We start from the raw sequence: 16,630 nt of genomic DNA on the forward strand, positions 1-16,630 counted from the left end.
GCCTCGAGGTCATGACACTTTTATTCCTCTACCGCTTTGCCGTTGTCACATTCTCTCTGCACAGTGCACACACATAACGTCGGGAAATTTGTGCTCCGCATGTTAGGCTCTAACGCGGCCCATCCTATATCCAACAGAGCAACCTGTTCGCCAAGTGAGAGCTAGAGATGCCAGATACCGCGTCCTATGACTATATACCGTATATCCTCCATCTACACGACCCCCTAACTAGGCATTGTCAGTCCCGTACGTCTCTAAGTACAGAGCGACTAGGGCGCTCCTTGTCTAGCACCTCTCCGCGCTCTCTTCGCACCGGGGTCTAGTGCCGGGGGGAGGTGGTACAACAACTAGAAATAGCCTGGCGCTGTGGAGTAGTACGAGAAAGCCCAGCGGCTAACGTGACACTTTAGTCGACATGGGTTAGACAGGAAACTGCTGATCATCTTGTCAGTTAGTGCAATTGACACTAGCGAGCCATCAGTATTATTTACCTTCGCACCGTCGCTGTCGTGAAAAGGAGAAAGCTGGAAATGGAATCCCATGTCTGTTCGCATGGGAAAAACCACTGTATATTAAGTCTTTGACGTCCAGCCTCGACGACAATCCAGCCGGCCTGGTCGTGGTTCCCATCAGACTCGTCCAGAACACCCGTTCCGATGATATGATCTCTGCCTTTTCCTTAACTCAAGCCAGTCACATGTTTTTTGCCGTGCCCCATTCTTGCCATCCCTCCACATCTCTTCTTCTCCTTCGCCAGGAACGCCACCACGCACTCCCAATCCCCACGGCATGTCTTCGCCTTTTGGGCCTCCGCCCTCGGGTCTCAACTTGAAGGACAACGCCACACCCGGCAACAATGCGGCCGTGATTGTTCTGACGGTTATTGCCACTACCGCTGTCGTTCTCCGCCTGGGTGCGCGGAGAATGCAGCAAACAGCGTTGGTGGCAGATGACTACCTCATCCTCGTTGCCCTGGTGCGTCAATCCCTTCCCTTCGTCTTTCCTTGGGGCCTATTGCTTACACGCGATGCAGTTCTTTGTATATTGTACCGCCGGGCTAAGCATAGCAAGTAAGCTTTCTATGCGACTTCCATGTTCGATATGACGTCTCTAACCTTCTCTCTCTGCAGGTGGCTTCTTTGGCGCAGGAAAGCATCTGTGGGCGCCGATGATAACGGCAAAAAAACTACTAGTCATCCTCAAGGCAAGCAGCCCTGAATAGAAGACGTTTCGGGATCTGACGTGTTGGCTTTCCTAGATTCTCTATTCGTATACCTTTGTTTACGCCGCTTCGGTCTCGTTCACTAAGCTTTCCATCATCTCCTTCTACTCCCGCATCTTCGGCTCTGGCAGCCGCGGCTTCAATATTGCCTTGTACACGTGTACCTTCCTGACGGTTGGCTACGCCATCACGGTCTGGGCGACGATGCTCGGGAGCTGCCAGCCCATTCCTTACTTCTGGAATCGCGATCTCGACCCCACCGCCAAGGGGAAATGTATCAACGTCAATGTGTTCTTTTTGGTCGCCGGTATCATCAACATGTTGATTGACATTTTCATCCTCGCCTGCCCAATCCCCAAGATCTACAAGCTCCAGATGTCAAGACGTCGCAAGTTCACTGTCATCGGGATCATGCTACTCGGGTCGTTGTAAGTCAATTTAAGGACAAGCACCTCCTCCCTTCGACAGAGCGAGATGGCTAATACCATGATAGTGTGTGCGTCGCTAGCATTGTCCGGATTTACTATCTCGTCAAGCTCCTATCCGATACCGACCTCAGCTGGATCATGGGTCCTGTCTTCATTTGGTCCTCCGTCGAACCGTCCATCGGCATCCTTTCTGCCTGCCTCCCAGTGCTGGGTCCTCTGCTGCGCATTGTCTTCCGCAACTACGTCAGTTCCAACAAGCAAAGCGCCTCCCACGAACTGGAGAGGACTCCGGGCTACTACAACCTGTCCAATAGCAAATCAGGCAACGACCTTAAGAGCTTCGACCGACGTGCCTACATCGGCAAATTGAGGCCAGACGATGACGAGATATACCTGACGAATAATGCGACAGGTGGCATCTATGAGACCCGGTTAGGGAGCTCTGGGGATGACGAGTCACAGCAGCCGGTACCCGATAAATCAATCGTGGTGAAGACATATATAAGCCAGACCTCGACAAGTCAGCCGTCGTTGAAGGATTAAGTACGAGGGGTATATGGCGGGGTTCCGATTCTTTCTGTGTATTAGGGTGTTCGGTAAAAAATAAAAATTGGCGCTCTTCTTACCGCCATTGGCGTATGTATGGGAAATGAGGCGATATTTGACATGTATAACTAAATAGATACCTATAGAAGTTCACTTTCTCGAGTTCCGAATCTCTCGTAGCTCTGCCATGGGAGAATCTTATTGGCGGCTCGGGTACTATAATAGGCAGGAGGCGTTTTGATGTTCCGGCCCGTGCTTTTAGGGGACCCCCCCCCCCCCCTCCCCCCAAAAAAAAACACCTCCTCGGGGTACCCACCCCCTCTCTTCCCCCAACCGAACGTAATTTACCGTACAAAATTACTTGGCCCACTTCCAAAAAGCCGACCCCTAAGTCAGGTAGTAGAGTGGATGTTAAGGGAGTGGTTCATCATAAGCGGAAACACTAAGAAGAGCTCGTGCTGTGGTCGAACAGAAGTCCCGCGGGCCAGCTGAAGAGAAACAACATTGATTTTGGCTAGTGATGCATCGGTGCCCTCCTGCCCCCTGAGAGGTAGGGCCTTATAACACGATTATTACAGAGGGTATACTGGTATCAGAAACAGTAACAGGTTTAGAATAGTTGAGGGTGAGGTTCATGGCGGCGCATAACTACCGTACCTAGGTAGCCTCCTCGAGGAGCGGTACCTTAAAGTTTGCCGTTGACTGACGGGAGCTCTCTGAGTTAAAGTTCAAGGACCAAAACAAATCTCATTCTAAAGTCTACTACGAAAACCTACTCGATAAATATTCAACCCTACAAGCAAACGAATCCTCTAACTAATCTTTATCTTTGAAATGATCTTCTCACACAGCGAAAACAAAGACGGCGCATTATTAATCTCCAAAGTCGTTAGCTCGGCCCCTAACTCATTGCGAATCCAATTCCGCAGTTCCACAGACGCCAGCGAGTCCAGTCCGTATGCCGTCAACGCTTTCCCGGGCTCAACGAGATTGGGCAGCCGGAGCATCTTCGTGAATTGCTTGTTGACGATGTCGACGGCAGAGGTGAGCACGACAGGAGCCTCCGCTTTGGAACGCAGCAGCACGAAGAAGGTCTTGATGTCCTTGCTCGCATCATCACCTGATTTGGATGGGCCCAAACCATCGTCGTCAGTAGGGATACAAAGACCGCTGAAGCGGGCGTCTTTGAGCAGTGTAGAGTCCTCCGGCTGAGGGACCATAATGCCAGTGATGAGCTGCGAACTGGTGTCTGAATTGAGTGGATCGAGTTGCTGGAGAATAGAGTATCCAAGGATCTTGCATAACATGCTCTCGTTGATGCCCGTCCAGAGCGTCTTGTCAAAGTGTTGTTGCATTCCCCCTTGTTCAGCGACATAGCCAACATCTTCGATAACACCCAGATCAGTTGAGTTGGCACGGAGGCCTAGAGACTGGCGGTATGAGGCGAAGGCGTCCATGAAAACGTTCGCCGCTGCATAGTTTGCTTGGCCCTTCTGTCCTACAATTCCAGAGACGCTGGACAACAGAGTGAAGAAGTCGAGCTCTATATTCTTCTCAAGTGCGACCTTGTGCAGATTCCAAGTACCAGACACCTTGCTGGAGATTGTTGTATGGTACTCATCAACTGTCATGGCCTCGTAAGGTTTATCCTATGCCTTGTAAGTATCCTGTTTTAGTTCTTTATGGCAGAGAACCACTCACCCTCAAAACCATAGCACCCTGCACAACGCCTCTGACCTGCACTTGAGCGCTTTCAAAGGCCCTCCTCACATCTGCTATGTTTGAAACATCTCCACTTGCAACGTAGATGGTGCATCCATGTGATAAGCAGTCCTTGATGATACGTTGCGACCTGTCATCGCCACAGCCACTGCGTGACATAACGACGAGCTTGCGCGCACCGTTCTGAGCCAGCGAAATAGCTAAGCTGCCACAAAGACCCTTCAAACCGCCGACGATGAGATACGCGACATCGGGCTTGAGTGCCAGTGTCTTTGGAGCACGACGAATGGGTACGCTTACGTTTGCGTCTTTGCTGTCAGAAATGACAATCTTTCCTATGTGCTTGCCAGAACGCATGTAGGCAAATGCAGATGGGATATCTGTAAATGAGAAGGTTCTGATCGGATGAACGGGTTTAACGTATCCTTTTGCATATAGATCGAAGATTTGAGTCAGGAGGCTATTTTACCAGTAAGTCAGGTTGAAGTTTGTAAGGGTTCTCAGGGAAGAACTTACTCGGCAATTAAAACGTCAGTAATCTGCTTGTGGGAGAAATCAAGAGCTCGGAAAGAGCAATTTCGGTCAAAGGGTTCCATCGACAACTGGTTACGATCAAGAATATCTCTCTTGCCAATCTCGACCATAGTTCCGCCATCGGCACAGATTCTCCAGGATTCGTCGAGAAGCTCGCCGGTGAGCGAGTTCAGTATGACATCTACCCCACGTCCATTTGTCGCAGCTAGAATATCCTTTGCAAAGCTGGTTGATCGTGAGGAGAACATATGTGAGGCCGGAATACCAAATGTCTCTGTCAAGAACCGACGCTTGTCTTCGGTACCGACTGTGACAAAAATCTAATATTATTAGCTATTGATGGATATGAAAGATTTCACATGGTCCAGACCTCGGCTTTTTTATATTGAGCGAGTCTGATAGCTGAGATGCCGATGCCTCCAGCTGCCGAATGTATCAAGACAGACTGAAAATGTCAGAAGATTCGTAAGTAAACGTAGTGGGTACTCACCTTTCCCTCGGTAATATTACCCAGGTTGATTAGGCAGTAGAGAGATGTAAGATAGACTCCTACAATAGTGGCGGCATCCTGATATCTTGTTAGCAAGGCCTCCTGGATCATTGAGTGGTCGACAGCTTACTTCGAAAGCTAGATCATCTGGAATGTGGTGAGTTCGCTCGCTCGTAACCTGAATTCTATTTGCAAAAGTTCCCTTCTCGAAGACCACCACTCGATCGCCAGGCTTGTACCGTGTCACATCCTTCGCGACTCGCCTGACGATACCCGCACCCTCTAATCCAAGCAGGTGCTCGTTCTCTGGGACAATACCCATTGTTACAGCGACATCCTTAGATTTTGATTTAGCCATGGTTCAAGAACTAAAACAATCTCTTTGGGGCTTACCTTGAAATTCAACCCAGCGGCATATATCTCGACCTCGACACAGTTCTCTCGGATAGGAAGCTCTTTTGCAGCGATTTCGCCAAAGACGAGAGAGTCGAGCGTGCCAAGACGCTCTGCTCTTAGTCGGGTGCAATTCTCATTTTCATGCAGCGGTAGCACTTCTAACTTTTCACCTGTTGACTCCGTGTCCTTGAATGCGTTCACTGGACCGTCCGGAAGGATTCTGCTCACATGAATGACCCCACCGCGCTCGACATACTCACTCTCGACCGATGTCTTGGCTGCTGGAATCGTCAAGGCCTTAATTAAGCTTGAGATGGCGGAGATAGTGGAAGGAGCGGCTGGTGATTCCACATCTAGTGTGGTCAAGCTCAACCCCGGATCCTCTGCACGAATTGTCCTGAACAAGCCATGCACAAGCGCCAAATTAGGATGAGTGACATTTATCTGCGAGCCACTTGTGACCCAAAGAAGCTTTGAGCGCTGGCTGATGATGTTTTTCACAGCGTCCCATTCAGATCCAGAAATACTTGTGAGAAGAGGGTCAGAGAGCTCATCTAGGACCATCACAATGTCATCCTGAGAGATAGGACTTCTCGCATCATGTTCTTCAATGATATGGCCAGCTTGTAGTAGCTCGGACTTGATGCTTGCAATCAGAGCGGTGGCAGAGCGGAAGTTCACCAATTTGACTGCTGTGGATGTTGAAGTTGGAGCAGATTCAGGCGGAACCAATCGTGCGAGATGTATGTTCCGGTGTTTGTCGAAGATAACCTTGGACACAATATGAAGCCCGCTGGAGCTAATAATGGTCTCAAGATCCTCTCCATGGGCAAAGCCATTAATTAGGACTGCCTGAGATGTGGAGATCGTTCCATATTGAGCGAATAAGACGTGGCCTCCAGGAGCAACTGCAGAATGAGCATTCAAAACCACTTGAGATGCAATGTTGGCAGCTACTTCTACCGCTTTCACAATGACAAGATCAAACTTGGCATCAAAGGGGATGGCGTCGGGCTTTGTTAAGTCCGAGAGGGAGAAACTTGCACTTCTTTGAGACCCAAGTTCGCTCTCAACATTGACCAGGGCAACCGCATCCGCTGAGATGAAATTGTATACCTGATATGCCGCTCTGATTTGTTTGTCGCCTTTTCCAAACCACACAGTCGACTCGTCCCCGCTGTCGAGATTAATCTCCAGGATATTTAATCCCGGCTTCTTATGTGCCACTAAATCGATCAAATAGTCAAGAGTCTCTGGTAAGTCCGATTTGATCGAGGGAAAAGGTTGTTGGGATGAAATGAAAGTCACATCGGGCCTCCATGTGACGCAATTGAGCGTGTGCGATGCCAGGGGATCTGTGCCGGTGTCGAGGCGATGATAGTGCAGGCCTGTAAGACGCAATATCGTTTTCTGGGTCTCTGGATCATGGACGGTACAGCTGGAAGTGTAGTTCTTATCGTCATCTTGCCGGCCTTTACCCACGTATTTGGAGCTCGTCACCGAGACTCCTCTGTCTGGGCGCGAAGTGTTTGGGAAGATGACCAGATCATCAATCAAGGCGGGAATGAGCACAGACTTGATATTCGATCTGATACCAGCGACGAGAGAGGGAGTCACTGTCTGAAAGCACCCATCTATACATGCTGGGTGTAATGGGTATGGAGACTGAATTGACCATGCGGATGGTGGCTCTCTAAGGTCAACAAGAGAGCGACTGGTACGCTGCCCAGAAGTAGACTCAACTTCAAGTTGCCTTTGAAAGGCAGGACCAAATCCATAACCTGCATCGGCCATGGCCTTGTACCAGAGGTGTCCTGGCGAAGTATGTTTGAGTGGTTCCGCATCAACACTGGAGACATCTTCGGAAGAAATGTTCTCTAATCGACCCAGGCCAGAGCAATGCTCTCGAATTACATCATCCTGAGATGAAATGACCTTAAATTGATACCAGGATCCTTTAGATCCGGTAGCATAAGGAGAGAGGATTGTTTTGATTTTGGTAGGCTCGTTGTCATCGAGAACCAGCGCATTATCAAACTTGACATCTCGCAGCCTGTAGCAGAGTTGGTTCGCTTTCGAAACACCATCAACGGCATTGGTCTTTTGAGTACTCTGGAAAAGAGCTTCGACAGCCATGGCACAAAATCCAGCGGCAGGGAAGACGGTATCTGGACCCATTTTGTGGTCTTTCAACCAAGGTATGTCCTTGATATCCAGAATCTTGGAGAAAGTGGGTGCTGACCAAGCTGTACCGAGGATCTTGGATCCAAGAAGGTCATGATGGACATAAGGTCGATATCGCCACTCCTTACTCGCCTCACTCTCGTGCCAGTACTTAGTGCTATGGTTCCAGGTGTAGTTTGGCAGATCAACAATCGTTGATGGGTTGAGAGAGTCGGTAAGCCTTTCATCTCTATTGACTTTGCGAATGTTGGCTGGCAGTCCAGAAATGAAAAGACGTCCCACAACGTCAAACAGCGCGTTGAATGAATCTGGGCCTCTCTTGGAGGAAGCAAAGTATTGAATATTTGCGCCTTGACCTGGTAGGGCCTTCTTGATCTGTCCAACTGGGCCCGCCAATGCGCCACTTGGACCAATTTCAATCAGAAAATCAGCAGCGTTACGCTCGGACAAAAGTGAGGTACATGCCTCGTCGAAGCGAACCGGAGACACCATGTTAGTCTTCCAGTATAACGCGCCCATCGGCTCATTGTGGTTGATTCCGGTGACAGAAGAGAACAAGGACACGGCCGGATTGCCGTTCAGCGGCTTATCGCAGTTATCCTTTAGAAGAGTTTCGTATTTCTCGCCGATTGCCTTCATATACTTGGAATGGTATGCCAAATTGACCTGAAGCATTCGGGCAAAGTGAGAGTCAGCTTGCAGTCGTTCTCTGACGACTTCTAGATCTGCCACCTTGCCGGAAAGGGTGACGCTGCTGGGGCTATTAAAGCAAGCAATCTGAACGGTATCAGCGACTCCAGAGAGGTATCGCTCTACCTCCGCGGCACCAAGCCCGGCAGCCATCATTCCAACGGCATCGTGTGCTTCTGATTCAAGTTCTTTCGCTGCTTGACCGCGGTAAAACGCAATTTTGATGGCATCTTCCGGAGTAAGATATCCCGCTGCACACGCAGCAGCAATTTCGCCAGAGGAGTGGCCGACAACACTCTGAGCATGTATGCCCCATTCGGTCAACGCAGCCAGGATAACTAGTTGGAGTGCGGTGACTAAGGGCTGTGAGAATTCTGGACGACGAAGATGCGCCGGACTGCGTATTTCGTATAATTCATCTGAATGGTATTAGTCAAGACCCAGGAATTCAGTCTCAAGACCTACCAATAATCGACCAGCTTGGGGGGGTCGGCAATTTTTGAAGGGCAGCATCTAGACGCTGCAACAGTGGCCTGGCTCCATCATAATGGTCAATAATCCCCTTACCCATTTGCGACCACTGAGCTCCCTGACCGGTGAACACGAAGCCAACCTTGGGAACCTCACTACTTTTCTTGCCTATCACAAGAGCGCCCTCTGGCAGATCGAGCTTGGTTGTCACCAGGTAACCCCTGTAGAAATGTCGGCTTCGGTGTTCCGAAAGAGTATATGCCAGATCAGATAACTTGATATTCACAACGGGATTAATCAGATGTCGTTTCAGGGCGTCATAGTAAGATTTGAGCGAGGGTTCATCGTTTGCTGAAAAGACCAAGATATTTGGCCTGGCAAGTGCTGCATCTCCAACATCATCATCATCGTCCAAAAAATTGTCGAAATTTCTCGCAGCAAAAGATGACGTGTGCGGCCGAATTTGATAATCCTTCAAGAATGACTGGGCATCTTGTAAGACAACATGTGCATTAGAGCCACCATATCCGAATGAGTTCACACTCGCAATGCGTTTGCCTGTATCTGGCCATCTAATTGACGTCCGAGAAGCGCGAACCTTGAGGCCATCAAAGTCAACTATTCAGCGAAATCAGTACGATTGGTTCATCAACTTAGGTGTCAGGTGGCATGCCGCGATTGCTGCAAACTTACTTCGAGGATTTGGATCGACGAATGTCGGGTTGCCAGGTATGATTCCCTTCTCAATTGCGAGCACTGCCTTGAGGAGACCAGATACTCCCGCTGCAGGCTCCGAGTGACCAATATTACTCTTGATTGATCCTATTATAAGAGGATTACTCGGGGATCGACCTTCGCATAAAACAGACGCAGCAGCAGCTACTTCGACAGGATCCCCTTTAAAAACCAATTAGTTTCTAGCAGTTTGTATACGTTATAGTAACTCTTACCTGCCAGAGTTCCTGTCCCGTGACATTCCAAATAGTTAGTCTGGTGGAAGCCATCATCTATACCCGCGGCTGCGTATGCGGCGCGAATTGCAACGGCTTGTGCCTCTGCGCTTGGACTCGCAATTCCTATAAATGTCAAATCGGCGTCCTTAATGAACAAGCGTAATCGGGCAAATAAGTGGTCACATACCTGGCGTCCAGCCATCTGAGTTCGTTGCGGTGCCACGAATGATCGCTCTAATTGGGTCACCATCTCGCAGTGCGTCTTCAAGCCGCTTCAGGATGACACAGTTCACAGCCTCGGACTTGCAATATCCGTCGGCTTTGGCATCAAATGTGTGACATTTTCCGGTTGCAGACGAGGCAGTCCGCATTGCGCCCATATCTTGATTCTGATCTGGGCTCATATAAAGATTGGCGCCGGCTACAATGGCGCCGCTTAGTTGACGTGTTTGTAAGTAGCGACAGGCCACATCAACGGACACCAGACTGCCTGAGCAAGCAGTATCAATGGTCATACTAGAGAAAACCCGTTAACCACTGAACGAAAGTAAGCGCGCGGGTCTGTTGCGTACCTTGCCCCTTTTATATTTAGGAAATGACTGATTCTGTTGCTTAGAATAGCCCGGCCGGCACCAATAGTGATTCCTGATGGTCGATCTTCGGGGTCTCTCATTTGCATGTCCTGATAATCTAGTATTGTATTTGAGCGGAATTCTTGTACACATCATCTTCTACGAGGGGGATTGATGTTCTCACCAACGGCGTATGAACCAACGAAACATCCAAATGCGTCGCCGCTAATTTTTTCAAGGCTGATTCCAGCATTTTCAAGGCCCTCATAGACGACTTCCAGAAGCATCCTCTGCTGAGGGTCCATCGAAATAGCATCGGTGCGGGAGATATTGAAAAACGCTGCATCGAATTCTGCCGGGTCCATGTCCTCCAGGAACATGGCACCCGGTGTCTTGATTGTGTGAGGTTTGAGAGAGCCATCATAATGTCCGTCAAGGCTAAATCGTGACTTCGGTGGGGTATTCTCAGCGACTCCACCACGTTCTAAGAACTCCCATAATTTCGTGGGTGTGTTGCTATGACCAGGCAGGCGGTTTGAAAGACCAACGACAGCGATTGGATCCTGACGATAGACAGGCTTCAGTTGTTGAGTAGAAGGTTCAATATATGATTGAGGGATGTGACCCGAAAGAGACGAATTATCGTTCAACACCATGGTTTCCGAGAAAGCCTGACTTAGGTTTGACTACAGTAGGAGAAACCAGGATACTGGTCGATGGACTAATCATTGATCAGTACGAAAACAGCGATTTTTCAGACTTATTTGGAGACAATCACACTTCAGAGCCACCACTATAACCTCTGAGAAAATCCACAAATGCTTAGAAAGAGTAAACATTTTACACGCAGCGGTCCACACATCTACTGGTAAGAGTAAGCACAGGAAAATGCTGACACGCCCTTTAAACGCTTCATCTTTCGTAAGTCGGCATGGCACACCATGGCCATGAAACGCGATTATAGCTTCGGCTATGAACTTCGATTGTGAGGGCATCGAGTCGTAAGACCTGTTGTGCATGAAACACCTGCTGCTTACGTCGTCGTGGTTGATGTTGATTACAGGTCTTGGCCAAATCTGTGCAGTAGTAATTGTCACTTCGGTAATTACCCTGTTTGCCTTAGGTATCCTTACCTATCGCTTGTAACCGAGGTAAATGTGTCAAGAGCGTTAATACTGTACCTTAGCTTACGGTCAGCAAAAACTTAGAAGCGCGTATTCTGCTTATCTGTAAGATAAGAATCCTATAGCACCACAGAAGTCCAATATGTCATTATACCTCATTGGCTATTTGTCTTGGCGGTGGGACACCTGTTATGCCTACTCTTAGCAAGAAGACAGGGCTGGCATTAAATTCCTACGTGAAGCATTTAGTGTCTCCCTTCTACTCACTGTTTATTTCTGTGAAGGTGCAATATTTTATCTTCCTTCTATGAACATAAGAGATCTTTAAACATGTCTCGGCAGGAAGAAGTTGAGTTTACAACGATTGATGGCCTCAAGTTACAAGGTCGCCTCTACTTAGCTACAGGACATGGACCGGCCGTCATCTTGACACCAGGTGTATGATTTATCCCAAACTCTTCCACGATTCCAACTAACAGCCAAACTTAGTTTGCATGTGTTAAGGAGATGTTTGTGCCCGAGGTCGCGGAGGCTTTTCAAGCGGCTAATATTACGGCCCTCATATACGATCCGCGTTCGACTGGAGCCAGCGAAGGTCTTCCACGACAACATATCCACCCGCAAAAGCAAATCGAGGACTACTCTGACGCTCTCACCTTTTTGAGCCGCCACCCCCTCGTAGATGAGACTCGGATTGGCTTCTGGGGATTCTCATTTGCCGCCATCGTTGCCTTGAACTCAGCGGCGCTGGACAAACGAGCGAAGTTCGTGATATCAGTCTGTCCACTGACAGATTTTACCTTTGGCGGCAGGAAATCAAAAGTTCTGGCAAAGACGATGAAAGACAGGGCATCACAAGCTCAAGGAAACCCACCTTTTTGCCTCCCAGTTCTGACGGAGGCTGGCGAGAACCCAGTAGGCTTTGGGGTTGGAACGGCCAAGGAGGACTTTTCTCTCATATTGAATGCAGAGAAATCAGCACCAAATTATCGCAATAGTACAACATTGCAGTCTTACTATCACATCGCGGCATGGCAACCCTTTGGCTTGCTACCCGAAATAGCACCCACGTCAGTCTTGATGTTGACCCCTGAAAACGATCAGATTAGTCTGGCTGAAAACCAGAAAAAGATATTTGATAGCATACTGGCGCCGAAGAAGAGACACGTTGAACCAAACAAAGGCCACATGGATATTCTTTCAGGGGAAAGTTTTCCGGTTCTTATGAAGACCCAGATTGACTTCTTGAAGGAACTCTAGAGGAAGTCGAAGGAGAAAATCAGAAGGCATGGAAGCTTGAGATACGTATGTGCCAGGAAAGGGAAGACGGCTTTTTACATTCTAGCCCTTCCTTTACGTACGCAAGGCGCAATGAATATGTAGATTTCTGATACTTCGTTTTGATGAATGAAAAGGGCATGATCATCAGGTAGACTAGTGATGATCATCAAAAGAGTGTTTGCTGATTCAGTGTTTTTCATCACCAAAAAGGTGTTCATCACTAGGTGGCTTTCAATCGGGAGAAGCATATCAATTGCCTAGTCGCACCGAGAAATGATATTCCGGTGTGACCAATGAATGCCATGAGTACTATCTAACTCTCATACATAAAAGTGAAACAAGAAGTACGTTACAATAATCCCCTTACGTAAGTACAGGAATTATATACCTATTCAGGGTTATTTGATTATTCCTTACTGGTAATGCCGGTTCCCGTCAGCACGCGTTTGGACCTGTCAGCGTAAGCAATTTGAACCATGAAACATGCTACACCTGGCATCTTGTGGTTCTTCAATGGTGTATAGCAGCATAGCTAGTGGTTCAAACCCGACTCCTGTTACTGACAGCGAAGACTTCAGATCTGGGCCGAGCTAATTACTTAACCCTCAAGAACTTGCAAGGCAATTTTTGGAGAATGCCTTTGAAAACTTAGCCTTCCTAATCATATAAGTTGCACAATTACTTATATTTTCGGTACAATGTCAGTGAAAATACTATGCTTACATGGAATGGGGGTGAATTCCGAGGTGTTTGCTATACAGACAGCTAGTTTCAGGGCTCTTCTTCCAAAATACTACCAATTCCAATTCGTCGATGCCGAACAGTTCTGCGATCCATCTCCAGGAGCGGCCGAGTACTTCAGCGGCCCATATCGATGTTGGTATACCTCACCATCAACAGCGGGTGTCTCGAGAGCGCATCAAAAAGTCGAAGAAATCATCAAGGACCAAGGCCCATTTCAAATAGTCATGGGATTTAGCCAGGTATTTATTTTTATTCTCTTCTACAGTACATGTACATCCCAACGTATTTCGAACCCTACTGAATTTCTCTCCTCTCAACATAAAGGGTGCTGCACTTGCAGCAAGTCTCCTTCTCCAATACGAGCTTGACCGCCTCCCGTCACCATTCCGTGCTGCATTCTTTATCTGCTCCCCCCTTCCATTTTCCAAGACCATGGCCCACGGTATCGACTCGCGCACCTATTTCGGAATCCAGTCAACACGGGCGCTGACACCTCCTCGCACCACGACAGTACCACCATACCTCATCCCCGAGGATTATTTCCTACGCAGCGATGAGCGCATAACTAATCCCTCTCCCGTGAAATCCAAATCCGCTTCACTGACAACCGGATTTGCGATCGATAAGCAAGATGAATGGAGTGAGGGACCGTACTATAACATGTTCCATCCCAGTGTGGATAAAGTCCGTATTTCACTTCCAACCGCGCATTTATATGGGGCGGCAGATCCGTGGAGAAGACATAGCATTGACCTTGCGGAGATGTGCACGCAGAAAGTCACCTTGAAGCATGGTGGGGGGCATGAGATTCCGCAATCTGCTAGTGAGGAAATATGTGATTTAATTGAGGAGCTGGCTGCTATGGCGGGCCTGGTGTAGATTTCGCTCGTGTTACAAGATAAAAGACGTCAAAATCTTGTGAATCCTTGGCACCTTTCTTTAATTCTACACAGTGCTGCGAAGCAGCTGTTCTATGAGGATCCAGGCGCCTTATTCTGCTTGGGACACTATAAGTCAAGCCGCACCAGTAATGACTGCTTTTCCCTTGATAGTTTTAAATGGGGCCCAGAGGCTCACGAGAACAGCAACTCCGGCAACGCCAGTACCAAAAGCAAAAGCTGCTTTCAGTCCGCTCATATAGGATTCAAGGACTGTAGTTAGCTCAGAGCCCGAGAAAGCATCTCGAAGACTACCTGCGCCAATTTCTAGCACAATTGATGGATTGATGGTCTGAGAAAGTTTTCGAATCTGCCGGAGGAGTATGTTGTCAAATACACTCTGTCCTGCGGAAACAAATACTGCACCTCCCATCATCTGAAAGACTGTGCAAAAGGTTAGCAGGTCCAACCGTGTATTTAATCTCCGGGAAGCTGAAACGTACAAAGCACCATCGCGGTTGCTGTAGGAATATCTTCAGTCTGAGAGAATGCCTGGCCGGCAATAACTGGAATCTGGATACATAATCCTTGGCCAACACCTAAGATGATCTGATAGCCAATGTATTTGCCCGCAGAACTGCCTATGTCTAGAGTATAGACAAGGCCTGCACCTATGGTGAAGATAGCGCTCCCAAGAACAAGGAATGGAACGAAGTAGCCAATGATGCCAACAGAAACGCCACTGATGGCAGCGAAGAGGGCTGCATCTGAGTCAGTAATGTGGTGTAAATAACCAAGAGCATGAATCTTACAGGATCCAACAATAAGGGGCAGATTGCGAATTCCACTCTCAGCTGCAGACGTCCCATCTATGGACTGAAAATATATAGGGATGTAATAGGTGAAAAGGAAGTTGGCTCCCGATTGGCTGAAGATAATGATTAGCCATTCCACCCAGGGTCCAACGAATATCCAGTAAACTTACAAGAAAACATATATGCAGCACACCATGATCATTCTCTTTCCGAAAATTCTAGGCACAATAGCAGCTCTCTCCTTTGATTGGATCTGGATTCCAGCAAAAGCTGCTGCTAGCAAAACAAATCCAACCAGTGTCCCAATTACCTCTGATGACCCCCAGCCTCGAGTTGTCCCTCCCCACTGCAAGGCAAGGAGAAGACATGTCAGACTGCCTAAAACCGTCGCTGTCCCTGGGAGATCCAACTGCAGAACCTTTTCTCGCAGTGGTGCCGGTGCCGGAACACCCGAAGTTTTCAGGAATATCAGAATCAGCGCGAGAGATGTGCCGCCAATAGGAAGATTGACGTAGAAGCTTCGTGGTAATCAGCTGTCAGGTTCTATTCCTTAATGGTCTTGGGAATTGCGCACCACCATCGCCACGATGCCTTATCGGTAAAAACGCCGCCTATAAGAGGGCCTATAACACTAGCCATGCCATACACGGCACCAATTAGTCCCGTGAAGCCGGCTCTTCTGCTTGGAACTGCAACCAGAGATATCATGATATAGCAACCGCTGATAATACCAGCAGCACCCCATCCTTGAATTGCTCTGCCCACAATCAAAGTTGAGCTATTTTGTGAAACAGCTGGAAAATGTCAGTCACTTGTCATCGTTAAGTGTAAGGGCCTTATGGTTACCGCAGATCAAGCTGCCAATCTCGAAGATCGTGATGCAAGCTAGGAAAACTATCTTGACGGGAGAGAATTTGTACAGCTTTCCCCAGAAGGACTGAAATGAAGCGAGGGTGAGGAAGAAGGCGGATCCATACCAGCCTACTTGGTCGACACTATGGAAGTCATCTGTAATTCGTGGGATTGCTGTTGTCACAATTGTCATATCCAGGGCCACCTGCGCAAGTATGAGCTGGGCGTGAAAAAGGTAAAAAGTGATGATAAAACTCTTACCAGAAATACGCCAAGAGCAACGGCAAACAACACTATGGCTAGCCTAAGGCCATGTTGATACTTGTCCTCGTCCTCAGACGCGTCCTCCGCGTCGAGTTCAGACAAGTTGTGGTCGTCATGTTGAGCCACTGAAGCTGGGGCAGGAGGGATTTGCACGTGACCAGACTTCTCTGCAATGGTGGCCGACATGATGAACGAAGGGAACCTGGACGGCTGGAGACCAGGAAGCTGTCGAAGGTGAGGTGATGTGCGGCACATCGAGACCCCATCTTCCACCGCCCTTTCACCACCCTACCTCGCAATGGCATCATTCTTCTGCATACCTAATCTGACGACAGATTACAGTACTGCTGAATCGCCCACGGGATAATCTGACGCCAGATTATATCTGTATCCAGGAGAGTACAATCCGAGTATAATCTGACGTCAGATTATACTCGCCAACAACCCCTGACATGCATGAACTC

At 48.4% G+C, this 16,630-nt stretch overlaps 5 protein-coding genes across 5 annotated transcripts; 3 read left to right on the forward strand and 2 right to left on the reverse strand.

The window, feature by feature from the left end:
• Positions 1 to 530: 530 nt before the first annotated feature.
• On the forward strand, positions 531 to 2,061 carry M430DRAFT_129154 (hypothetical protein; the record flags this gene model as incomplete). The annotated part of the gene is made up of 5 exons (XM_024862090.1): positions 531 to 975; positions 1,034 to 1,070; positions 1,131 to 1,192; positions 1,259 to 1,650; positions 1,716 to 2,061. Coding segments are annotated over exons 1-5 (1,023 nt in total), but the record flags the coding sequence as incomplete, so codon positions are not given.
• A 947-nt stretch (positions 2,062 to 3,008) lies between these two features.
• Positions 3,009 to 10,864, reverse strand: M430DRAFT_110834 (hypothetical protein; the record flags this gene model as incomplete). Its single annotated transcript, XM_024861391.1, has 13 exons — positions 3,009 to 3,845; positions 3,898 to 4,378; positions 4,435 to 4,772; positions 4,823 to 4,897; positions 4,943 to 5,020; positions 5,073 to 5,279; positions 5,336 to 8,631; positions 8,678 to 9,301; positions 9,377 to 9,580; positions 9,634 to 9,759; positions 9,824 to 10,152; positions 10,209 to 10,326; positions 10,393 to 10,864. 13 exons carry the CDS (start codon positions 10,862 to 10,864, stop codon positions 3,009 to 3,011), a joined length of 7,185 nt encoding a protein of 2,394 aa, XP_024716560.1.
• A 798-nt stretch (positions 10,865 to 11,662) lies between these two features.
• M430DRAFT_110432 (hypothetical protein) lies at positions 11,663 to 12,592 on the forward strand (the record flags this gene model as incomplete). The annotated part of the gene is made up of 2 exons (XM_024861359.1): positions 11,663 to 11,770; positions 11,822 to 12,592. The coding sequence occupies 2 exons, from the start codon at positions 11,663 to 11,665 to the stop codon at positions 12,590 to 12,592; spliced, it is 879 nt and encodes a 292-aa protein (XP_024716561.1).
• Positions 12,593 to 13,311: 719 nt separating this feature from the next.
• Positions 13,312 to 14,236, forward strand: M430DRAFT_23059 (hypothetical protein; the record flags this gene model as incomplete). The annotated part of the gene is made up of 2 exons (XM_024864825.1): positions 13,312 to 13,596; positions 13,682 to 14,236. 2 exons carry the CDS (start codon positions 13,312 to 13,314, stop codon positions 14,234 to 14,236), a joined length of 840 nt encoding a protein of 279 aa, XP_024716562.1.
• Positions 14,237 to 14,371: 135 nt separating this feature from the next.
• Positions 14,372 to 16,352, reverse strand: M430DRAFT_23060 (hypothetical protein; the record flags this gene model as incomplete). The annotated part of the gene is made up of 7 exons (XM_024864826.1): positions 14,372 to 14,679; positions 14,739 to 14,996; positions 15,048 to 15,163; positions 15,221 to 15,568; positions 15,625 to 15,844; positions 15,897 to 16,107; positions 16,164 to 16,352. The coding sequence occupies 7 exons, from the start codon at positions 16,350 to 16,352 to the stop codon at positions 14,372 to 14,374; spliced, it is 1,650 nt and encodes a 549-aa protein (XP_024716563.1).
• Positions 16,353 to 16,630: the final 278 nt, after the last annotated feature.

The sequence above is a fragment of the Amorphotheca resinae genome (genome assembly GCF_003019875.1).
Source record: "Amorphotheca resinae ATCC 22711 unplaced genomic scaffold M430scaffold_14, whole genome shotgun sequence".
NCBI lineage: Eukaryota > Fungi > Ascomycota > Leotiomycetes > Helotiales > Amorphothecaceae > Amorphotheca > Amorphotheca resinae.